Here is a 26,550-nt window from a genome sequence, read left to right on the forward strand (position 1 = left end):
GTCAGGTCCTATTGTGTTTAATCCTGTGTCTAAGTTTTCAACATTAAGGGAAGATTAAGTCTAGGGGAAGGTCGATTTAAACATTTTTCAATTTTTAGACTTTAACTATAAATTTATTGCTTTTACTTTATGTTAGTTTACCCTAACTTAACTTGGGTTGTTCACATCAAAAATGGAGAGATTGTTGGTACCTCAAGGTAGTTTTGATGTGATCAAACAAGCTAAGTTATGTCCTATTGTGTTTAATCCTATGTCTAAGTGTGCAAGAACTTAGGGCACATGATGTCGAGCAAAAGATGCAGCTAGCGAGAAGGACGACACGGGAGAGAGCCGACAGGCTCGGTGCGCCTGAGGGACAAGGTGCTACGGAAGAGTACACAAGTGGATGAGAAGGAGGCATGCGGCGTTTCCGAGAGACGAGAAGCCGGAGCGGAAGCTTACTCGAGGAGAAGGCCAGAAGTTGGATTCGGGTGAGCCCTATTTCGGATGGCCGAAATCACCCAAGCGAGTGGAGCCGGAGTGGAAGACCCGAACTGAAGCAAGTGGAGCCGAAGCTGGAGGCCCAGAGAGAAAGTCAACAAAATGTTGACTTTCTCCTTCGGGGTGCCCAGAACCATTCTGGGCGCCCGGAGCAGTCCGAGCGCTCGAACCCAAGTTTTATCACTTTCGACATGTTCTTTGACCGTTGCGTTGAGGATAAAGTTTTATCTTATTTCAGGTGCCTCGAACGCTTCCAAGCGCCCCGAGCAGGGCTATATAAACAACCCTGCTCCCAAAAGCTCAGAACAACACAGAATATTTTGACACAACACTTGCGCTTGAGTTTATTAGAGTTTAGCTTTGCTTTGTGAGCCTTGAATGTTGTAAGAGACTTCTCCGCCTGAAGGAGATTCTTAGTGCGCTTCAATTTTCTTGGATTAATAACCTCCCCAGTTATAACCAAGTAAATTTTCGATGTCTCTTTCCTTTTTGTCTTTTATTTATTCTTATGCAAGTGTTTGTTTAAATTATAAGCCTAGGAATGTATTTTTGTTTGTTTTATGCATGGATTATTCATCTCTCTCTAACCGGCCACTAAGGGTCCTACCCATTTATACTTTTTAATTGACCAGATGACTCAAAATGATCATATAAAAATACTACTATTTTTAGATACATTATGTAAGTTTTATATGACCATTTTTTTCATCAAATTTGAGCTCGAATAAATAGATGTACTTTTAAGGAAGTTTATCTATATTAAATTTTTAGGAGGGTTAGTTAAAATTACTACATTATCATTTATTAAATTTTAAATATAAACAGAGATACACTTAAAAAAGTCATTTAAATTACCAATACTTTCAAATTGATTAAAGGACTCAAAACTATCATTTTTTATATTATATTCTATGCTATTGTTTAGTTTTTTTTTAAAATATAATTTTTAATAATTCTTAAACTTATAAATTACGTAATATTTTAAAAAAAAATTATGGTGGAACTCACATCATATATTATAATTGCTATTGCTTAATTATAATTTTTATACTTTTGAATGGGAGAGATGCTTTTGACAAAGTAATGGAACACATCGAACCTTGAAATCGAATTTTTAATGAAATACTGACGTCATCGCTGTGTTCGTCATCAGTTCGCCTGCCCATTGCGTCACCGTAGCCTTCCAAAATTAATTAATTGCGGAAGACGCGCCCTGTTTGATGCACAAACCACACCACGCAATGCAACAAGTTGATTAATTAAGTATTAATCACAAAAGTTCAAGCTATCAAGAAGATTAATTAATTTATATTTTATATTGTCAATATTCTCGATTGGCGTGCATGATTATAGTTTAGTTGATCGACCCGAATGGAGATGGTTTTTATTTTAAGTTATAGGTTGGGTTGATCAGGCGGATTAGCTGACTGAGTAAAGACTAAGTTAGGTCGGGTTCATCTCGGCAAGCCAAACTAATCATATGGAAATGAACCAACAAGGGATCTCTTGAACTCGTGCAAATTTTGATTAGTCCATTTTACTTCGTCTTCATTGTTGACCACTTACAACAATCATTGTATCTATGATCAACCCTAAACTAAGGGTTATAGACCTTGTCACATGTATAACATGGATGTAGACGTGTTTAGAGAAAATTGATGTATATAATACTAAGATAAAGGTAGGTCATGACCTCTTCTGTGTATTAGTTAGGGTTTATGTTGTATGAAAAACTACAAACATTGTCCTTCCTGACAACTAGATAATCCTTAACTTCAAACTTTCATTTGCATGATTAATTATTTGGTTTTTCAATGCAATTGACCATTTAATATTGCATGTGAAGACAAATTGAGTATTATATAGATGCAAATGGCAATAAAATACAAACAATTTTTCAAGACAAAATTAGTTCTTGAGTTTGCATTCTCTCTTCTCTTATCTTCTTCCCTAGAAACCATAGCAACTAGTAAAAATAAGGACATTAATTTAGACCTCTATTATATAGATAATTGTGCACTGATAAAGATTTATATATGTAGAATTTAATAGGTGAAAATACTATTAATTTGGATTTATGTAGTTTGAAAAATATTGACGACTTAGGGAAAAAATGGCACCCAGATTTTATAAATCATCAAAAGGTGCTCATTTAATTTTAAAAAAAAATTGAAAGAACGTCCTTATAGGAGTTTAAAATTTAAAATTTATGATGGATAAAAATTAGAAAGACATCCCAAATTTTATAAATTATTAAAAAAACGTCCCTTCTTTAGAAAAAAAAAATGAAATGGACGCACCTTTTGTGATGTTATCCTAAATTATCCCTTAATTCAACGTTGTTTATAAGCTATCAAAAAAATTTTATAACATATAATAGCTATCGAACTTCTACAAGATGTAGAACCTACTCAATAACTACTATAACATATAAAATTACATAATAATTACTATAATATATTTGGTGTGAATTTAAGATCTAGAATTTAGATTTAGGATATCTGGGCACTATTATATCAAAATAACTTCAATAACTATTTTAAAATATATTTTTATGAAATTTAAATAATTTTGACCGAATTAATAAATAGTATTTTTGATATAATAATATTCAGATATCTTAAACTCAAAACCCACACTACATACGTTGTAACAATTGTTAAGTAACTTCTACACGTTATAACAACTACCGAATAACTTTTAAACGATATAAATCTTAAATCCTAAACTTTATAACAACTACTAAGAAGCATCTATACGTTGTAGCAGCTATCGAATAATTTCTACATATTATAACAACTATCAAGTAGCTTTACATGTTGTAGTAGCGACTGAGTAGCTTCTATATATTGTAGCAACTACTAGACTTCTACATGGTATAAAGTCTAAATCTTTAACTCACCCCGAGTAGCTTCTACAAATTGTAAGAGTTATCCGATTCCTTTTATATTGTATTGAAATGGTTGCAAACAAAGTTCCACGTTGAAAATATATGAAAATCATTATAGACTTACAAGGAAAAATATCTCCATTGATATAATACCTTTTGGATAGAACATAAAAATAAAATCATGAAAGTTTAAATCTAAAATAGACAATATCATATTATTATGGAGATATCTTAATTCTTTTGATCAAACACTTGATATCAGAGCCCGAACTGCTATGACTAACCACCGACTGTGCACAAAAGTCATGGTTCAATCAAGTCATGTAAATGGAATATTAACTTATAACGAAGGAAATGGAGATTCTCATGCCCAGATCAAAACGACCAGACACCAAGAAAGTCCTAATAAGCAGGTTGGATCAGACACTAGGAAAATCCCACATTAAAAATATATGAAAAAAAAATATGAACTTTTAAATAGAAACAAAAAATAAAATCATAAGGATTTAGATCCAAAATGAATAATATCATATTATTATAAAGATATCTTAATTCTTTTAATTATAATATTTTACACTGTATAGAAACTACCCAAACTCAACCCATTATCATCCTAATAGTTAGATGAATATCCAATCGTAATGGATATGAGATTGAAAGTTGAAAATCCGATGAAAATGAAGATGAATATAATAAATGAAAATAGGTATGGAAATATAAAATGCAATCCAAATCCAAACCCAACCCATTATCATCTCTATCAATTCCTCACTATCATCTCTATCAATTCCTCACGTTCTTTAGGTATCATCCTCTAAGGTTTGATTCGAGTGGAAAATCTTCTTGGAAGAGGGAATAGGAAGCGGATACGAAGAAAAAGCAGGCCCAAACATGAGCTTACACAAAACTATCTCCTAAGAATTAAAAAATATCACAAAGCCATGGCCATGCACCATGTGAAAAGAACTGAAACTTAGCCCTTTTTAAGTCCTAAAATGGAGTTCTTACTTGGCCGTGAACTTCCCGAGGACAGATATCATCCAAACCTCAAGAAATGCCCAGGGAAATGATGAGTGATATGTAACCCTGCAATTATATTCAATCAGTCAAAGATCAGTAGAACGGATAAAATCATGTATGTCATGGCTTGCTTATACTGATGAAATGATCATTGCATTCGCAACATGAAAATGAATTAATTCTTCAAATGTCCTCATGAGAGGTGAGGTCATATGCATTTGGAAACATTGTCTCATTTACGGTGTATAATGTCTCTTTTAGTCTGAATGATGGCTGTGACTCTGTATTTGCTTTGCCAAGATGAGATATTTCACTTTTCTGACTGTGAGGCCACTCCTTTGTGCCAACAGGATGAGGCCTGCAACCACCAAAGACAAAAGGTCACATGTTACACTTGCATTCTGTCATATCAAACTTTATTCATCAAAAACAAAAAAAAACGACCATCCAAATTATAAACTGCTGCTGGATCAAGAAATCTCATAAAACTTAGTTTAGAAGACAATAAACTGTCGCCGACAAAGACAATTTTGAGGAAGAACACTAGATATATGACTGTCAATCCATAATGATGAAATGGCTACTTTGATCTAACAAAATCAAACGTTCCCTATACAACTAACTTGCCAAGTTGAAGGCATGTAATTTTCCACTATGATTAGCTTAAGCGAGCTTTCAAATCAAAAAGATCGCTAAGCAGAGGACCTATCTAAAGTGCCATAAAGATAAGAAACTGAATGCCAATGCTTCCTGTGGAACCAATTCAGCAATGATAGCATTCATACTGAAAAAGGAAGCACAAAATTGACTAATAGAACAAAAGCACATGAAAAAGGCTCATGATAAAAACAAATATCGTACCACAACAAAATAATCGATTGTAATTGTATCAGCAAATATTGTGTATAACAAAAATTCCACGAAGAAACAATATTTCCATGTACAACAGAAAAAACAATATGAAAAAACAGTGGCACACCAAAAATGCATTTTAGACCAAATTATGTTCTTTGAAAAATAATAAAATCAAGACAGATTAGATTGTCTCATTTCAAGGCTTATGACAAATTGACCCTAGTTGTATATCAGTCTCTAGGGTGCTACCTAGCTCTACCAGTTAGTTATGAATTTGTTTCAATATTATTTTAAAAAATAAAAATACTGATTAAAAATAAATTGTAATTGGCTGGTGAAGCGTTTAAGGAGCCTACATACAGAATACAATTTTTCCTTAGATTTCAATGGTATTGACCCCTTTATAATTTTATAAGAAAATAATATGAACTGATGATTATAGGATGAAACTTGAAAATAATTGTAATTAGCTAATCTTATTTTTGTTTAGTCTCTTTATACTTTTCTGTGGAAATAATACAAATTGATCAATACAGGTTGAAACTTGAAACTGATTCCAATTACCTAACTTCATTTTTGAAAGCTGTAACTTGTTGTACTTGTATTGCTCTCAAAAATCAAACTTACAAAGTTTGCAGCCCAAAGTATACTATCATGTGTATAATCACTGGGTTGTTTTAAAGAAGCCAACTTAAGAATCAAAGCCCATGACCTAGGATTCAACAATCAAGCATTCATGATAATCATGATTGTGATCCAATCCTCAGGATCTTACCATAAAAAATGACTTAAATTATTCCAAGTGGAACCGAAGTTGCACTAGGATTTAATGAAGCTACGATATGCAATCTTATCTTATGTCAGCTTACCATTCTTATTAGTATCTCAATACAAACATCTTTGACTAGATAGAATATCTTTCCATTCAATCAGATCTTTTAATCATTTAACAAAACAATTTTTTGTGTGTCGTATTACTTGAGAAAGAATTCAATTATATAGGATTCTTTTTTAGCACTAGTAATTTTTTTTTAAAATTGTTGTCATTAGCATCCAACTTATAGTAACGCCATTGTTCCTAATGTCACTTCCAACTTCACCATCTTCTCCTAATCTTCAACCACCATTGCACTTCCAATGCCAACTCACATTGTTCACCTACTGCACCTTCAACTTTTGATCCAATTTAGTTAAGTCCAATTTTTTAAAAACTGAAAAAAAAAAGGTGAAAAAGTGATACTTAAAAAATTATTGTTAGATTTTTGTTTGAAAAAAAAGGAAGCCATGTTAAGTGAGGACCCTGCCATTTAATTGAGATCTATTACAAGATTAGGATTCACTGTTTATTGCAAGAGGAAGTTACAAGTTGCTAGGAGAGACATAAGTGCAACTCATCTCACCAAGTGAGTATGAGACAAACTATGTGGCAATTTCAACTTCAAACTCATCACGCATCATCTTGTCTATATGAGACCAATTGACTGCTAAACATCTCAAGGAGCTCAACAAAGCAATTGAGAACTATAAGGAGTTCAGTAATTTGTCTATATGTTTATCAAAATTTGTACCAAGTTCCTTTGATATCAACTATCAGGTCTGTCACCATCAGGTTGTCCAAGCCTCACCCATTCTTAAGTCCATTTTGCCAAAGATTTAGAGCAAAACAAATGAGATATGTAGGTCGAAAGTAGCTGTTACACTCGGTTCGGTGATAGCAAAAATGTTCCCCTAACACTGAAGAGAAAATTTTAAAGGACAAGAAGAATGAAGGAAAAGACAAAAAATCATACCTAGCATAACCCTTGTATTTTCTTACATGATTGGATAAACACTTATGTAGTTAAATAGCTTGGCTTCAAGTTAGATATATTTTCATGTTTTTGCATTACACACTTACCATTAGTCGTATTGTGTACTAAGTCCTGTTTGTGTACACACTTTCTATTTGGCTGTTTGTTTGTTTGTATGTTTATCTTAATTTGGAACTTAAAAGTCTTTTATTCCTTGCCCTCCCTTTTATGACCTTGAAGCTCACCTCTTTAACTTGGCAAGGACTTAGGACAATTATAGTTATGTTTGCCTTTTATTACCTTTAAGCCCACCTCTTTACTTTACTCAATAAAACTGAACCTTTATATTTAGGTGTCTTTTTTGACCCTTAGGCTTAGACTCACCTAACTAGAGCTCAGTAAGGATTTAAGCCCTTCTCTTCAGATTTGTCTTTTAAGCCCGCTTACCTCTTTAATTCAACTCGATAAAGATTTATGCCCTTTCTATCTAGGTTGACCTCTTTACTTGAGCTTGTGAAGGACTTGTAAATGTCTTTTATGGCCCTGAGGCTTTTCTCTTTACTTCATCTCAGTCAATGTGCATTCCTTATAAATTCAATTCAAATGGCATGTCCTTAGTTTGTCCAAAATGCGATGATTAAAATTATCAGTCAATCCAAAATATTTCATAATGTAGTTTTATCATTTCCATTAATCTTTCATCAACTTGGCATGGATTATATTAGTGCGAGCCATTGAATTGTTTTATCATTTCCAAAATCTTCTCATACATTAGATGAAAAACAAAAATTTAGAAGTAATAACTCTACATAATTATACAGAATTGAATCACCTGTGGTGGTGTGTAGGCATAAAAATTGTAGACATTGGCATGTGCCACATTCTTAAGAGTTTCTTTCCTTCCATAATATTGAGCTTAACCCTCTTTGTACCCCCAAAGGAAAAAAGGAGAGAGAAGGGAAAGGAGAGAAGGGAACAGAGTGGAAGAGATGGGAGGAGTAAAAAGGTTGATTAGTTGGGTAATTGGAAACGAAGAATACATAGTATGGAAGAATAAAATGTACCTAGCCCTATTTGAAGACTCTATTCCAGGACAATTATCCACAACCACCTTCCAGACCTCTACAATTATCACCACTGCCACCTCCCCCCACTACCTGACCTTCATCTCAGCATCGTCTATCACCCTGACCTCTCTCTCAACCTCCTATGCTGCTGCAACATTGATCCTGACCTTTTTTTGTCCTGATCTCAATTTCCCACCGCCTCCACAACAGCAATCACCCTACCAACCTCTTCCTGAATCTCCATCCTGATCTCCTCTTCTACCACACCTGCTCGCCTAACTTAATGCTCTATTTACTCCGAGATAGGGATGATAGAAAGGATGGATTACACAAGAATTGAGACACTTTCCTCTGTTTACTTATTAAAAAAATAATAGACTGATGGATTTTAAATCCATCCCAGGATTGATTTTGCTGCATTTTTTTGTCCACCCAGAATTAGGAGAACCAACTTTCCACCCTTCGACTGGGCCTGGTGCCTAGTCCTTTAGACCCATTAAATTCATATCCTGCACACTTGGTCTTTAATCCACTTGTCATTCAGCAAAACTTGAGTTAACAGATCGTAGCAGCCATCACCTCAGACAATGCAATCAGTGTCGCTGCGAGTTCAAAGCCATGCGATCTCACGGCGAGGCCACAACCTTACCGTGCATCCTTACAGTGAGGCCGCGATCTTGCCGCAAGGAGGTCAACGATGGCCTCACCATGAGGTCTCTACCTTGTGGCCTCACCGCGAGGTCATGGCCTTGCTGCAATGAGGTCGTGACGGCCATGGGGAGGCTGACAGCAGTAGCAGTTCGCAATTTGGTGGATGGATAGTAGTGGTCCTAGCAGAGTGGATTCCTTGCCCTTTTCTCTTTACTTGTTTACTTTCATCTCTTTTTTTTTCTCCGCCTTTCTCTTCTCTTTCCCTAAGGATATTTTTTCACCATGAATTCCTTTCCTTCCTTCATCCAGCATAAAAATGCTCAACTTTTTCCCCTTGCTTGACCTCCACCCTACTCAACTAGTCAACCACCATTGTGAAGGCGGTAAAAAATGCACTCCCATATAAGAGTCTGCTCGGTACCTTACTCCCTCCCAATGGTGTGGGTAGTCGTGGGGGCTACCAGAGTGACGGATTTCACCTTTTTGCAACATGCAACATAGTCAAGCACCATCAACCCATTTTATCTCCGCAGCCACATACAAACACACAAATGCACAATTTTGAGACGAATGAATTGAGCTAAAAATTCATTTATGGAAGGGACTTTTAGCCCTTTGCAACAAGGGTCCTAGGTAAGTGTCCTGAGAGTGCCTCAAAAAACAATATACCACTACAGAAAGCCTTTCTATCATGAGTTTTCAATGTTATCTTCCTTTGTTCTGTTGGTTGTCTTCTCTCCAACCTCCTAAAAGGTAAATTGCCAACCAAAATAATTAGACCATATTTTAGCATGTGATATATCTAAAGGAACAAGATCTTTATTTTACACCTTCAACTCTCTATCTTGACATTTGGTGTTGGCTTGCATGAACTGTCCTATAAGCTCCCAAGTATAGAAGTTCCGAACTAATTCCAAAAATTGTAAGTTTACTCACAAATTCAAGCCCAGCTTCCTGACAGGTGAAATTCATTGTGTTGTAGAGCACTAAAATTACTGCCAGGAATCACTGCTTAAATGGAGACCCTTTGGTCATTGCATGTAGTTTTATATGACCAAAGAATTTCAGGAGGCTCTTTAACCCAACCGATCCCAAAGTCAGCTAACCCTTGTCTTCACCTTAGTCTGTGCATTGGTTTAGAAATACACTACTTCAGCATTCCTCAACTCACTGTAATATTCAGAAAAAATAAATTTTTAACTTTGCACAGCCCCAATAATAATCACTAGTTATTTGGGCAGCATGAACCAAGTTAAAATGTTCTTCCATAGAAATTTTCCATTTGACTCGGTGATATTACTGAAAGCTTAACCTCTATTCCCATGGAAAAAGGTATCTACTTCCACAATCAAATATTTCCACTTTTCTTCACCCTATGGAAAAGACTAACCAATCAACTCGCTACTCAGACAAGACTAATCAAAATCTAGAAGTGACCACTCTACTAATGGCTGACAAATTATTTTGACAAACTTCTATTAAAAGTGGCATTCTATGACAATCCAATTGCCTTTGAATGCAACATCAGCCAAAAACATTCCATCATTATAATTATAAATGATAAGTTCCTAACATCAATGTGATTTCCACATAGTCATCCATGCACCTCCATTAAGGCCGCCCCAAAAAATGAGCATCTTAAATATCATATGGAGTATGACCTTTCACATATCATTGATCAAGGTTCACTTATAAACACAAATCTGCAGCTTTTTATGACAAATTCTGCCTTCTATATGCACAAACTCTACCTAAGGTTGTTGAACTTTATATCAAAGAAGTGTTGTACATGTCATTGCTTTGACACATTCCTAAAGTATCAATTTTTATGTTTATACACCTTTACTGATACTTATTGCACCTTGGGAAGATGTTAACATTGATTTTGTCTTGTGCTTACTGCTCACTCAAGGAAGAAAAACTCTATTACAGTCTATTATTATGGTTGTTGGTTGTTGATCAGTTTTCTAAAATGTCAAACTTTGTTCTTTGCTATGAGACTTTGAATCTCATGATATTAATCTCTATTGTAAAGAGATAGTCAAGTTAGAGTGCCAAAACCTATTTCATTCAACTGAGATCCAAAATATGTTTTAGCATTTTTGGCACATTATGGAGAGAGCTTGGTACTTCACTTCAATTTAGCTCTCCTAATCATCCTCGGATACGTTTTGAGGATGGACAAACAATCACTGTCAATTGAAGTTTGACAAATCTCTTAAGGACGTTGGTTGGTAAGAATCTTTGCCAATGGAATTTGTTTACCTCATGTTGAATTTGCTTACAGTAGGTCTTAAAGTCAAACAATTGATCAAAGTCCCTTTAGAGTGGTTTATGGTCATAGTCCAACAAATCCTCTTAATTTGGCTCCTTTTTCAACCAGTCAAATTTTTAATGGCGATGTCAAAGAACAAACAAAGAACATCAAGAAAAATCATGAGCAAGTTCATGACTGCACCATCAAACAAAATAAAAAAATACATTGTTACCAAGAAACACTGTAAGCCCGCAACTTTTAAAAAAAGATTCAGTTTAGGTTCATCTAAAAAAAAACTCTTTCCTAGAGGTTGTTTCTCAAACTTCCTCAAGCTTATGAACCATTCGAAGCCTTTTAAAGAGTTGGTGAAAATGCATACAAGATCCAGAGAATATGGACTTTAAGCTATTTAATGTTGTTGATCTTATGCCTTATTATGGAAAAGATGAAGATGAAAATTCGAGGACAACTAATTTTCAATTGAGGGGAAAAGCATGAGATCTGCAGATACAACTTTTCATTTTTCTAATCCTCCAGCGCCACTCTTCCGATCACCTGATTCTCAATCTCTTTGATGGTAGAGTTTGCATGACAACCAAAACAACTTAGAAAGCACACCATAGCTACATCATGATTAATCCAACATTAGAAAGAGTTACTATGGGAATGCAATCATGAAGCTATTCTAGTTTCTAATGTTGATTGTCTTAAAATGCTTATTAAAGTGTCATAGGTACTGAGATTGCATGGCACAATTTTTGTTAACATCATTTACTCTTTTACTTGTTCTCTAAGCTTGTACGTCTAGAAAAGTGTTATAAACCTTTGGAAGGCAAGTTTTTTTCCTGTCTTTTGAAGAAGAGTTTCTTCTTATCTATTTAAGGTGTTTAAGGAGGATTCCTTCTCATACTTTTGAAAGTGATTTCCTTCATAGTTACCCTTATTATCTTTTCTTGGTAAATTCCTTTAAACTAGGAAAGTTTTTCTTTGGTTTGGTTGGCCTATCAAGTATAGCATCAACAACTATCTTCTAGACGACTTGTTCTTTCTTCTCCATCCAATGTCACTTTAGTAAATTCATCGTGAACCTGATTCCTTTATTATATTATTTATTGTAGACATGGTAACCATCTTTATCAAATATAAATATTTTTCTTATTTTGACTGTTAGTATAAATTTTCCCATACTGCATGTGTTATACAATGAATCAACTGTATATCAATTGTATACACTTTTTGCACCTTGATCATCATTGTCGGAATATTTTCCATTACGCTCAAAGAAATTGGGATTGGCAGTAAAATCGTAAAGGTGTTAGTACTAATGTATTAATAAGAAGCACTTGCACCATCCTTCATATGAAACTTCATCAAGAACCAAAGATACACATCAAGACCAGATAAGCATCTTCAATTAAGGCAGTCTACTTTAATAGATAAATATAATATATAGTATGCATCCTTTTTAAGAATACAACCTACATTGTGTTCAAAAAGAAGCAAGCTAAAATCATCCTAGCTTTTAGGAATTATGAGCGATGGAACATTTCTTTCAACTCCAATAACAAAAATTTATTACTTCATATTTCAAATAATAAGTGAGCATTTCTCCCAACTCCCAATAACAAAATTTCATAACTTGATATTTCAAATAACAAGACCAAGAAAATAATCTATTTAGTCATATCATCATTATCATCATCAACAAGCTATTTTTTAGTCATATGAAATCTTATCAAAAGAAAGCCTTGGTAAAGTTGTTGCTGTGTGAGGTCACGAGAGTTCAAGTCTCGGAAACAGCTTCTAGCAAAACAGGATAAGGTTGCGTACAATAAACCCTTCCCTAGTGCTTCGTGCACCAGGTTGTTTTTTTAACCAACTCCACCTAATTGGATAAGGTTTAGTTGTTATTGTATGAAATCTTATCACTCCATTTAGCTCTATGTAAGACTATCACAAAAATGTTCAAGTCATTTATAACATTTTTTTATTCCATTAACTAAACTTTTTTAGGGCAAACATAAAAAAGGCAACCCTTATTCTCATTATCATCAAAAAGGCTTTCCCATTTTGAAAAAAAAAATATCAAAACGGAGCCCCATTTTGTAGCATCTTTGGCTAAAGCTCCTCCAACATGTAGTTAAGATTTAATCTTATCAAATACTATTATTAGAGTAAGTTTTGATCACAACTGCTATATTTGGAGTAATTTTGGCCTATGAAACAATTTTAATCAAAATTACTCCAACATAGAGCAGTTGACCAAAATTACCTAGAGGGGCAACTTGGGCCAAAATTGCTATAATTGGAATAATTTTGGCCAAAGCTGCTATAACAACATTGAAACAAGGGTATTTAGGGATATTGAGCGCCCTTTTGATATTTTTTCAAAACGGAGCACCCTTTTGATGATAACGAAAATAAGGGGTGCCCTTTTAATTTTTACCCTTTTTTTTCGTCTCCTTCCACCCTTACACCTTCCACATTAATCAATTCAAATTGTTTTAAACATAAAATAAGAACAAAGTATATAACTTACATAAACACTATTGGAAATAAATTCAGATCAAATAGATAACAAGATCAATGGATGAGATTGTGCTTGGTAAGAAGACTAGCGAACAAGCAAAATTTTTCCATAACTCCCAAGGAAAGTAACTAAAGCAATCCTATGTGAAGAAATATAGCTCATTATGAGGTACGACTATTTTTCAGCCTTAGAAGTTCACTCAAAAGCAAGAACCACAAAGTTTATGGATTTTTAAGTGCAGAAAAATAAAATTGCCACATGCAAAAGTATAATCTCCAACGAAGGAATCCTAAGCATGCATAGTACTTACCTCACCCAATCAACCGAAGATAAAATAGAGTAATCAGATCCAGACTTGTTTGGACTAACTTCTGTGGTATCAACGTGTTGCATATTATCTATGAGATTTGGTGGAAGAAACAGGTTAACCCCATCAGAAGGCAATGATTGCAAAGGTGGTGTCTTTATCCAAGAATTACTCCCATTCATACCAGCACTGTATGCACCATATGTGATTTCATTCTGCAGCACGCCATCATGAACGGGCAGTGGAGGCTTAGTTCTCAAAAGTGCAGGGTTCACCTTCATGCTCTGTGACAACAATGTGTTGTTTAATAATGGATTTGGTATATCATCTTGTTTTAAATTCTGTTGTCCCATAGCCAAAAGCCAGCTGGAAGGCCCGCCTAATAATCCCATTGTATTCTGACTGTGTGGAGTTTCCCACATCTGCCACATACCCTGTGACTCATCCACATTCACCATTAGTGGCTCCTGATACTTTAAGGTACATGAAACTGGGCCAAAAGCATTCTGCTTTTCTTCTGAATTTTGAAATCTTGAAATTGGGCACTCAATTGGAGAAGGTTTGGATATGTTTACAGAAGCAAAAGCATTCTTTAAGACATGAGGCTCAGCCATATTATCATCAAGAAAATTAGACCGTGCATCCAATGGAAAATTATCAAGCTCCTCAGAAACTGGACCAAGCAAGGATATCATATCTGGGACATAGCACGGGTCTTCATAAATTTCTGCTTCATCTGATATAAAACTTTGTGCTGAATCCTTAATGTTAGTAAATAAGGTGCTATTAAATACACCATTAGGTGATGTCATAGAATTGAAAGGCAATGGTTGCACAAAATTAACTGAATTATCATAAGAACTGTTAGGAATCAATGTTTGATCCTTTAAGTCCATATTCTGAGCTTCTACTTGACCATGATTGTTTTGACATATCAGATTAGTTGACTCAGAGTTTGTGGAAACAGGAGCTGAATGGGTAAATAGTTGATGCCATGGTTTCTTTAAAGTAGATTGACGTGGTTGCACATAAGAATTCATCTAGAAATGAAATCCAATGATCAAAATGAATAATTATCAAAAACAGGAAAATTATGTGTAGTATAATATACATTACTTACAGGCTGATTAAGATTGCTCTTTGTAACTCCACTATTTCCACTTGACATAGCATTAACAATTACATCTCCAGCACCTTGAAAATCTCTTGCATTTTTGGAAGAAGGATTCATGAAGCCTGCAACTTGTTTGATTGGTTTAGTTACAGAACTAGTTGGGTTCTGCATATTTCTCCCAAAAAGTATGGAACTGCCAAAACTTCTTGCAGAAGATGGAGAATTGCCAGTTATATGACTAGAGTATTTTGTTTTACTTGCTGTCACCTTATTTCCATGTGAAGCTTCCATGGTGTGTGATTTTGATATCAATGTTGTGCTTCCCATTGAATCCTGTCTCTCATTGTCAGTCTTCTTGTGGAACTCATGTTTTCTCTCAGTAGCCCTGCTCGCTCGCTTCTCTAAATCCTCAACATCAGAATTGCTTTTACTAGATCCCCTATCCTTGTCCTTTCTTCTCTCATCTCTTTTTTTATCTGCTTGCTTCCTATTGTCCCTTTCCCCATCAGGAACAGAGCTATTCGAAGTTTCTCTCTCAGTCTTCACGTTCTCATCTCTTAATTTTCTTCTTTCTTCTACCAACTTAGCAACCTCTTCTCTTTGCTTCCTCTCTTCCTCTTCCAGCATCTCTCTTTCCAACTTGGCCTGACGTTTCTCTTCAGCTTTCCTTTTCATTTTCTCACACCTGTTTTCCTGCAGGTTTCCTCCATTATCCCCTCTCCTATATAGCACCCCTTTACGGTCTGTGTTAGAACCATCTTCTCTTGATCTGTGTCTGAATATCAATCTACAAAGCCATCTAACACTGACAAAAGAAAAAAATAAAACCGAAAATCAGATTGAAAGCGAAGAAAACCAAAAGGGCAAAAAATCACCAGTGAAAAAAGACCCGACTTGATGTTTCTCTGGGCTTGCGAATCCTGACTCCATAACCATCTATAATTCCCCATAAACTTACTGAACCATGAGCTCCCAACTGAACGTGGAAGATCCAAGACGGGCCTTTTAGAAACATGACCACAGTATGAGCACATGAACCGGCCTCCAGCAGGATTCTGGTCTCTGTAAGTGGTGTGACAATTCCGGCATCGGCGGGTGGCAGTCTTCAAAAGCTGTTGCATTTTGATTGCAAGCGCACGCTGCCGCTCCTGTTCACGAGCTGTCCGACAGGCCTGCCAATAATTCAGCATAGGCACCACTCCCTTGTACCAGATGAGGGTCACGACGAGGATGCAAAGGCAAGCGATCCGAGGAGAAGTGATCTCGAAGCGGAGCCCCGGAGGGAGGAACGGCGACATGCCCCAAAAAAAGAGAACCGGTATCAGAAGCCAAGGCAGCAAGGTGGCAATCCTTCGCGACCACCTCGGAACCACACAAAGTATACACATTATTCAACAACCAACCTACGAAATCCCACACGTCTTCCCCAACCTCCGTCCGATCTTGAGCGTGCTCGACCTCCCAAAAAACCGCAGACCTTTAAGAATCCCCTAATTCTAATTCAGCAAGAAACCCAATGACCGAAAGGATAATCCTGAAGCAGCCGCAATCCGGCGGAACCCTTAATCAAGCAAGCAATCGAGAGGAAGAGCTTCCTCGAGGAGTGCAAGCACCCACAAGTAAAGCGGGAATGAGGAATCAAAAGGGAAACGAAGGAACAGGGACTGAAGCAGTCGCGGTTGCTCACCGTGAAAACCCTAATTCTGGCTGGTCGCCCCAATGGCTTGGCTCGAAGGAGACGTGTAGGAGAAGGAGAAGGAGAAGCGTCGCGACATCTTATTTGGCTAATGGGGAAATATCGGTTTTCATTATTATTTATTATTTGATTTTTCATGTCGGTCTTCGGCTCGGTCTTTATTTCATAATGTGCCTCCTAGTAACTTAAATAGCTAAAAGCAATCCAATCGGAGCAAAGCGAGTTAACCCAGTCTAAAATGTTACATTGGCATGGAATTAATAACAAATTTTTATCTGTAATTTCAAAATTACTTTCCAAAGAAACATTTCAACTGCTGCATTCATTTTGGTTGACCAATTCAATAAAGAATTATTTATAAAATAAAATAAAGAAAAATAATTTCTAAAGAATTTGGATAAATGGTAATAAATATTTAAAAATCAATTTATAATTAAATATCAGAATAATTATTTTTAACACCCTGTTTGAAAATAACTTAAGTCATGGAATTGAATTGAATTCCATAAGGAATTAAATTCAATTCTCATGTTTGGAATGAATTGCAACTTAAGTTATGGAATTCTTATGTTTTATCATTTTATCCTTCTCTCTTTTTTCTTTTCTTTTTTTACAAAGAAGAGAGAATGAGGGCACAATGGACATAATATGGAGAATTGAATTTCCTATCTAAATCACACATAAAGAGGTGTGATTTACTTTTGCCTTGATGGAATTGGAATTGAATTTCATATCAATTCTTAGTTAAAAAATCATTCCAAAGCATGGAATTCAATTCTAATTCTAAAAGGAATTGAATTCCATATCATTCCAAACAGGCTGTAAGAGTATCAAACCATATAAAATGATAGTCTAGCAATTAAGATATGCAAATTCTCACGGTATTTTTCTTATAACTGATGTATATAGATTATATATATATTATTTAATATTATTTAATATACATCTTTTTATATTTATGGCTCATGATCTATGTTTTTACATCTTTTATAATATTAATTTCAGTATAATTACTATTTTACATCCAGAGATTTGCTCAGTGTTTATTTTCATTTGCAGGAGTAATTTGGAGCGGAGAAGAATTCAAAAGACGCAAAAGAAGATCATTTGAAGAAGACTATGACTTAACCGTGCCTCCCCCGTGGTGAGGAAAACAAAGGATTGGAGTGCTCAAGTCTTGGGGCACAAGCTACAACAAACTTTCAAAGTTAAATTGGACAGGGGTCATGCCATTTCACATGGTCGGGTGGAGACTCAGAAGGGTGACCATGTCATTTCGTATGGCCAGAAGGTGGTCATAGGTCTTGCCCATGCCATTTGACATGGCCAAGCATATGATACAAACCTTGGTCATGCCAAATGGCACGATTAGGAGGAAGTCCCCAACACAGAAGCTATTCAGGTCATGTCAAATGGAACGCCCATGAGCCAACCCATGTAGATTTTCAAAGTAAAAATGAACTTGGATGTGCCCTGAGGCATGACCATGCCTTCAAAAATTAGAAAAATATAGGTTTGAAGATCAAGTCGTGTCAAATGGCACGGCCGAGAAGGCCCAAATAGAGCAGTTTCTGTTGGTGCAACGGGCCGGCAAGAGGGGAGAGGTGAATTACCTAAAACAAAAAAAAATACCCTCCTCGTTCTTTCAACTCTTAAGGTGCAACAATAATAAATAAAAATAAAAGAACATAATTAAATAAGAAACTCAGGGATTGACTTGGTTACAACCTAGGTGGTTGTTAATCCAGGGTAGTTGAAAAGCTCAATCAGAATCTCCTTCTCTGAAGGCGGAGAAGCCTTTTACACAATAAAAGCTTAAGTAATTGCTAGAAAGTTAGTACAAGAGTTGATTGATTATTTCCTATACCTCTAGGTAGGGGTGTAAATGAACCAAGCCGGTCGTGAGATATTCGAAATTCGATTCGATAAAAACTCGTTTGAGCTCGTTTAATGAGGCTCGTTAAGATAAACAAACCAAGCTCAAGCTTCGCAATATTCGACTCGTTAGCTCGTGAACACGTTCGTTAAGCTCATTAAGTAACTTTTAAATAAAAAAAATAATAGTTTTGATATTGAATTTATAGATTTTACACTCTACTTATGAAAAATATAGACAAATATATTAAATTTATTTATTAGAATAAAATTATAAATTTTAATAATATTATTATAATTTTCTCTAAATATATAATTTAATTTTTAATGAATATTTAAATTTATGATTTATATTTATTAAGCTCGTTTAGGCTCGATAAAAACTCGAATAAGCTTGTGAGCCATGAATATATTCGTTAAATAAAGCTCGAGCTCGGCTCGATTATAAACGAGCCAAGCTCAAACATTCAAGAGTTCGGCTCGGTTCGGCTCAATTACACCCCTACCTCCAGGGGCCTTTTTATAGCTCCTGGAAACTCTATCTACAACGTTGAGGGCGCCTCCCAAGGGGTGGAGGGCGCCTCCACCGAAGCATTTGGATAAATCTTTATCCAAATGTGAAATGATCATGTTGACTACTTTGAGGGCGCCCTCAATGGTCTTGAGGGTGCCTCGGACGCTATGGAGGGCGTCCTTAAGGCATGGAGGGTGCCCTCCTACCTGAAGAGGTGGAGGCGCCTTCAACACTACGTTGAGGGCACCTCCAGCTTACTTTTCCAGCTCCTTTTGACTCATTTACTTCTTCCGAAGCTCTCATCGCTTGAGTGATTTCGGCCAACCAAAATAGGGTTCACCCAAATTCAATTTCTGGCCTTCTCCTGGAGCAGGCTTCCGCTCCGGCTTCTCGTCCCTTGAACGTCGCATACATTCTTCTCGTCCACCGGTATACTCTTCCGCAGCTCTTTCGTCCCTCGAACGCACCGAGCCCGTCGGCTCCCTTCCCATGTCGTCCTTCTCACTAGCTACGTCTTCCGCTCGACTTCCTGTGCTCATAAGCTCCTGCACACTTAGACATAGGGATCAAAACCAAATAGGACCTAACCTAACTTGGTTGATCACATCAAAATAATCGCGGAGTCCAACAGTTTCTACTTTGATAATGCCAATTGGCATAGCCAATAAGCCAGAGGTAACTCTAGCCGTGCCAAATAGCATGGCCATGTTGTCTGACCAAAGTCAACTTGGCTCTGGGCATGTCAAATGACATGACCAGATAGCCAAAGAGTGGCCTAGACCATGCCAAATGGTATAGGTCTGTAGGTGTAGGTGCAGCGGGGACCGACAAGAAAGAGGTGAATTGCCTGCAATGAATAATATACCCTCCTCAAAGCTTTTCAACTCTTAAGATAAAGCAACAATAATAAAATGAATAGCAGAAATAAAAGGAGACAGAAATTAACCTAGTTACAACCAAGAGGGTTGTTAATCCAGGACAGTAAGAAAAGCACAGTAAGAAAACTCCTTCTCTGAAGGCGGAGAAACCTTTTACACTTTGACAGCACAGTAATTGCTAAGAGAATGAGAGTACAAGAGTTGCTATTTCGTTCGTGTTCGTTATGTTCTAAAGCTGTCCGAGACCCTCCTTTATATAGGGGTTCTAGAGCTTATCAGATAACCTGAACCTTCGGGATCAGCTTATCAGATAACTGATCCCCAAGTTCGATCGACCGAACCTACTGTACCTGCCCATCCTTTCGTCCAAGTTTAGTCTCTGTGGATAGAGCTTGGGTTCGGTCGACCGATACTTATGTTCGGTGGACCGATCGGCCAACGACCTCTAGTTGAGTTGGCCCGATCAAAACGCTCGACTGAGTCTCTGGATAAACTTGGGTTCGGTCGACTGATCATGAGGTTCGGTCGACCAATCGCTTCACCGCTGGCTGATGTGATGCTGACGTGTCACCAACGGCTGTGCTCTGATGCAAAGGGATTCGGTCGACCGATTAGGGTGTTCGGTCGACCGAACCATTGACAAGTCAACTTCCAGTTGACTTGTTCAGGTTCAGCTTCCTTGGGTGATTTCGGCCATCCAGAATGGGGCTCACCCGAACCCAGTTCCCGGCCTTCTCCTTGAGCAGTCTTCCTTCCCGGCTTTACGTCCCTCGAACGCCGCGTACGTTCTTCACACCCACCGGTATACTCTTCCGCAGCTCTCTCGTCCTTCGGACGCACCGAGCTCGTCGGCTACCTTCCCGTGCCGTCCTTCTCGCTAGTTGCATCTTCCGTTCGACTTCCTGCGCTCCTAAGTTCCTGCACACTTAGACACAGGGATCAGACAAACAGGACCTAACCTAAACTTGGTTAATCACATCAAAATTACCACGGGGTTCAACAATCTCCCCCTTTTTGATGTGCATCAACCGAAGTTCAGGTTAGAGTAAAACAAACAGATAGTAATTTAAAGAAATTACTAAACTAACAATTCAGGCATAAATTTGCAACTTTAAAATAAATTGCAACATGAAAATTACATGAAAATCTAAAAAAAAAATTTAACTAACTCCCCATAATTGAATTATCTTTATTCTCCCCCTTTGATCACAGCAAAAACGGGGTGCAAACAAATTTCAAAGAATGAGTAAAAATTTCTAAGTTAAAATGAATTTTCAGAATTAAAAAAAAATTCTAAGTAAAAATTTCAAGAAACACTTTTTCTAGAGTGTTAAAAAAGAATTTCTAAGGAAATGTTTAAAAACTTTTCAAAGTATTATTTAATTCTAATTTTAATGTTTTTATCAGAAAGTTAATTAAATATTTCGATATTTTGGCTTCCAGGTCGTAGCGAGGCACTAGACCTTCTTGGTTATTGGAGAAACAACTACTTCCTTAGACAAAGCTTCCATAAAGAACCTCAATATTTAATTTTCTCACTGTAAGCTTTTAACTAAAAGAGAAATTTAAACTAGTAAAGATTTTGGAATCCAATAAAGGTTCCTATCTACAGGGTTGGTCAAAAACTTAGGGGGTACATAGTTTCTTGGTATTTTCCTAAGTTGACCCTGATGCTTCCTTATGTACCAATTTAATTTTCCATATAACTTTATTTTTGAATGTGGAAAAACTTTTTTAAAACATGCATCAGTTTTTAATTTTTTAATTTCTAATTTTAAAACTTTATTTTATGATTTCAAATATTCATTTTCCTTTTCTACTTTATCTAATTCTTTAGAAAGAGCTTTAATAAAACGAAAGGGCTGTTTAGCGTTTAGGGCATGTACCTTATTTAACTCGTCTTGCGATGCTCTCCCTTCATCACAGCTTTCTTCTTCTTCTGTTATTCCTCCCCCTTCATCTATGCTCATTTCTGAGCTAGACGTTTCTTCTAGCTGATGCTTGGCCATCAATGCTAGTCCCGAGAATTCTTCGACTTCGGATTCGGAGGACGATGAATAATCCCACGTGACCTTTAGGTTGTATTTGGGTAGAGCTGACTTCTTTACTTTTGCTCTTTAGTTTTGGGCAGTCATCTTTGATATGTCCTTCGTTGCAATTGTAGCAACGAACCACCCTTTTCTTTTGCTAGAGCTTTTTCGACTGCGATCTAACTTTATTAGAATTAAAAAATTTATTAAAGCGTCTTACCAGTAGTGATGCTTCCGATCCGTCGATCGAGGCTTCAGAGTTAGAACCGTTTGTTCTTGCCTTCAAAGTGATGTTCTGACTAATCTTTTCTACTCAATTGGGCTCTGCAACTCGAGATTCGTGAAGTTCAAGAGTAGAAAACAAATTTTCTAAAGTAATTACCTCGAAGTCCTTAGAGATGTAATATGCATCTACTAAGGACGCCCATTCTGGAGTTCTGGGGAAGGCGTTGAGCGCGTACCGGATCGAGTCTCGATTCGTTACTTCTTCTTCAAGATTGGTTAGTTGCATGATTAGCTCTTTGATCCTTGCTTGGAGTTGCGCTACCTTCTCGTCGTTGTTCATCCGGAGGTTCGTTAACTGGTTTCGGAGGATGTCGCGCCTCGCCAGCTTAGCTTCCGAGGTACCTTCGTGAAGCTCCAGGAATTTTTCCCAGAGGTCTTTCGCGGAGTCGTAGCTTTCGATTCGACTTACCTCTTGTAGTGGCAGTAAGCAGGTGGAATTCTGCCTTTCCGTTGGCGACAAAATCGGCTTGCTCCTTCTTGGTCCACGTGTTTTCTTCTTTATCTTTCGGCGCTGCAAAACCATATTTCATTGTAATAAGAATGTCAAAATCTGTTTTAAAGAATACCTCCATTTTTTGCTTCCATGTAGCGAAATCTCCGTCGAATTTCGGGGGATGAATGTTCGCGTCGGCCATTGTTCTGATCTTTGTGCTTCAGATGGTGGTTAGTCCTTCTGAGGCTTTTGGGCTCTGATATCACTTGTAGGTGCAACGGGGACCGGCAAGAGGGGGGTGAATTGCCTACAATAAATAATATACTCTCCTCAAAGCTTTTCAACTCTTAAGATAAAGCAACAATAATAAATTAATAGAAGAAATAAAATGAGACAGAAATTAACTTGGTTACAACCAAGAGGATTGTTAATCCAGGGCAGTAAGAAAAGCGCAGTAAGAAAACTCCTTCTCTGAAGGCGGAGAAGCCTTTTACACTTTGACAGCACAGTAATTGCTAAGAGAATGAGAGTACAAGAGTTACTATTTCGTTCATGTTCGTTATGTTCTAAAGCTGCCCGAGACCCTCCTTTATATAGGGGTTCTAGAGCTTATCAGATAACCTGAACCTTCGGGATCAGGTTTGACTCGAGAGGGATCAGTCGACCGATCCCCAGGTTCGGTCGACCGAACCTGCTGTACCTGCCCATCCTTCCATCCAGGTTCAGTCTCTGTGGATAGAGCTTGGGTTCGGTCGACCGATACTTATGTTCGGTCGACCGATCGGCCAACGACCTCTAGTTGAGTTGGCCCGATCAAAACGCTCGACTGAGTCTCTGGATAAACTTGGGTTCGGTCGACCGATCATGAGGTTCAGTCAACCAATCGCTTCACCGCTGGCTGATGTGATGCTGACGTGTCACCAACGGCTGTGCTCTGATGCAAAGGGGTTTGGTCGATCGATCAGGGTGTTCGGTCGACCGAACCATTGACAAGTTAACTTCCAGTTGACTTGTTCAGGTTTGGCTTCCTTGGGTGATTTCGGCCATCCGGAATGGGGCTCACCCGAACCCAGTTCCCCGCCTTCTCCTCGAGCAGTCTTCCTTCCCAGCTTTACGTCCCTCGAACGCCGCGCACGTTCTTCACGCCCACCGGTGTGTTAGCTAGAGCCCTAGAGCCAATCATTTGATGATTGTATTTTTGGACTTATTGTATCATATTCTATATAAATAAAGGCATTTGGATTTTGGTTATTATACTTACTTGTATTGGTGCCAAATAAACTAAGTATAATAATGTCCTTGAGTAGATGGTTCTCACCTATATCAATCGGTTAGTTGAACCGATAGTAAAATGATATAGGGAACACTACTCTTAATCATTCCTAGTCGAGTATTAACATTCAGGGACAATGTTAATGCAATAAGACTAGCATGTAGGTCAACTCGATGACTTGATCTCACAAGTCACAGATATAGAGATATCAAGTTGACACATGGGTATACATTAGAGAATGTATACTGAATGACCCGCCATGAGAAAGTATCATGGATCGTTATATGAGTGTCATAGACTTTCTCATGTGGCTATTAGTATGACTACTAGTCCTTAGACCTGAAGTCACCATAGATCCCTACATAAGGAGTTATGTACTTTGGTTTCGTCAAACGTCACCCGTAACTGGGTGGACTATAAAGGCGATTACTGGGTATATATCAAATTATGCAGAGGGATGTGAGTGATGTAGATGGGATCTATCCCTCCTATATGACGGGAGAGACATCGGTATTCTTGATAGAGTGAGACCACGAAGTGCATGGCCATGCCCAAATGAGTCAATATAGGATATTGAGCTCATTTGATTTAGTGAGTCTACTTGGAGTTCAAGATTTAGATTGGTCAGAGGATGACACGGTCTATGCCTCACATTGATCAATCTAGATGTCTAGAATAGAAGGACACTTGTCATATTTTGTGAGGAGTCACAATTAGTAGTCACAAGGTGATGTCGGATCTCGACATTCTTGTAACTTGGGTAGTAATGATGTGTTGCTAGATACCGCTCATTACTTATGCTCCTAAATGGGTTTAGGGCATTGCCAATGTTACAAGAACCTATAGGGTCACACACTAAGGACAATTAGATGGAGATTAGGTTCATATGATGAACCAAGAGGATTAGATTCATTTGATGAATCAAATTGGATTAAGAGTAATCCTAATTGGGCTAACTTGAGTTCGACTCAAGTTGATTTATGTGTTCAATGAGTCTAATTTAGATTATGACTCATTGAATCAATTTAATTTAATGAATTAGATTCATTATATATTAAATTGGCTTGAATCAAATGGTTAGATTAGATCAACCATGGAAGAGATTTGGTCAAGTTTGACTTGACTTGAGAGGAAGATTAAAAGTCTAGTTTGACTTGACTTTATGTCACCTCATTGGTGAGTTGGCATTGATGTGGACTAATGATGTTACTCCACATCATCATGGTTGCCACTGTTGGTCCCTTTGGAGGCCGGCAAGAGGGGAGGGGTGAATTGCCCTACAGAATAAAACCAAAAACCCTTCTCGGATATTCAACTAACTTAAAAGAACTTGTAATTAAAAGGCAGAGACTAATTAAAACAGAAAATAGACACAGAGGAATTACTTGGTTTGCAATCAGAGAATTGCTAATCCAAGGCAAAGAAGGCGCACTAATTGATTCTCCTCTGGGCGGAGTAGCCTCTTACAGCGTTGAAAGCACAGAAAGAAATAACACAAATGAAAGCACTGGATTACAAGTAGTTGTTCTTAATTGATAATTGCTTCTGGACCAAGGCTATATTTATAGTCTTGGTCCGGGCGCCTGGAAGGGTTCCGGGCGCCCTGGGGGGGATAAATTTTATCCCCCAACGGTCGGATCGAGTCAAAACTCGATCCTGTTGAAAAATCGATTCCGGGCGCCCCGGTCGGTTCCGGGCGCTCGGAATGGTTCCGGGCGCCCGGAGCCCTAAGGTCAACATAAGTTGACTTTTCGACTCCGGTTCAGCTCGTCTCGATCCAGCTCATCTCGGCCCGGGTCTGTTCGCTCCGGCTCCGTTTGCTTGGGTGATCTCGGCCTTCCGGAATAGGGCTCACCCGAACCCATGTTCCGGCCTTCTCCTCGAGCAGCCTTCCTTCCCGGTTTCTCGTCCCTCAAACGCCGCGCACGTTCTTCTCGTCCGCCGGTGTACTCTTCCGCGGTCACCTCGTCCCTCTGACGCACCGAGCCCGTCGGCTCTCTCCCCGTGCCGTCCTTCTCGTTAGCCGCGTCTTCCGCTCGACTTCCTATGTTCCTAAGCTCCTGCACACTTAGACACAAGGGTTAAACAACGCAGGACCTAGCTTAACTTGTTTGATCACATCAAAACACCTCGGGGTTCCAACAATCTCCCCCTTTTTGATGTGAGCAACCCAAGTTAAGTGTTACGCTCCGCAAGTGTACGGAAATGTCGCAAGTAATATAAAAGATTATCGTATCCACAGGGACTGGAATAAGCACTAGAAATGTCTCAATGCGAATTAGCTAAACAACTATCCAATCGTTTCAAAAGCAAAGTAAAGGTAAGCAAATCTAATATTAAAGATCAACAAACAAGAGTTTAGTGTTTTGGGTTATGATAAAGGGAGATTCTAGGAGCTTCGGTTTCTTTGTAAGATTTCTTGAATGTAAATGGTTCACCAATTCTTATTCCTCAATTACCAAACATGTAGAAAGTTGCCGGTTCCCTCTTGCAATAGACAACCGGCTAAGGACTGAGAAATGTATCTAAATAGGATTAATGAGACATGAACCTACGTTGTCCTTACACAGAAGCGCACCTATTACTATGCCTTCCTCGGATATCA

The 26,550-nt window shown here is 37.6% G+C and overlaps 1 protein-coding gene across 1 annotated transcript; it reads right to left on the reverse strand.

The window, feature by feature from the left end:
- Window positions 1–4,494: 4,494 nt before the first annotated feature.
- Window positions 4,495–16,742, reverse strand: LOC122006156. The gene is made up of 4 exons (XM_042561536.1): window positions 15,856–16,742; window positions 14,968–15,766; window positions 13,851–14,887; window positions 4,495–4,748 (listed from the first exon to the last, which is right to left on the reverse strand). Exons 1-4 carry the CDS (start codon window positions 16,347–16,349, stop codon window positions 4,574–4,576), a joined length of 2,505 nt encoding a protein of 834 aa, XP_042417470.1. The 5' UTR covers window positions 16,350–16,742; the 3' UTR covers window positions 4,495–4,573.
- Window positions 16,743–26,550: the final 9,808 nt, after the last annotated feature.

This window comes from Zingiber officinale, chromosome 7B (genome assembly GCF_018446385.1).
Source record: "Zingiber officinale cultivar Zhangliang chromosome 7B, Zo_v1.1, whole genome shotgun sequence".
In the NCBI taxonomy this organism is placed as follows: domain Eukaryota; kingdom Viridiplantae; phylum Streptophyta; class Magnoliopsida; order Zingiberales; family Zingiberaceae; genus Zingiber; species Zingiber officinale.

Excerpts from the sequence above, each read along its gene's own strand:
- LOC122006156 (XM_042561536.1), bottom strand. The coding sequence starts at position 16,349 with ATGTGTATACTTTGTGTGGTTCCGAGGTGGTCGCGAAGGATTGCCACC. Across the intron at positions 15,767-15,855 it reads CAAGCCCAGAGAAACATCAA|TGTTAGATGGCTTTGTAGAT; the intron begins GTCGGGTCTTTT and ends TTCTTTTGTCAG. Across the intron at positions 14,888-14,967 it reads AGAGCAATCTTAATCAGCCT|ATGAATTCTTATGTGCAACC; the intron begins GTAAGTAATGTA and ends TTTCATTTCTAG.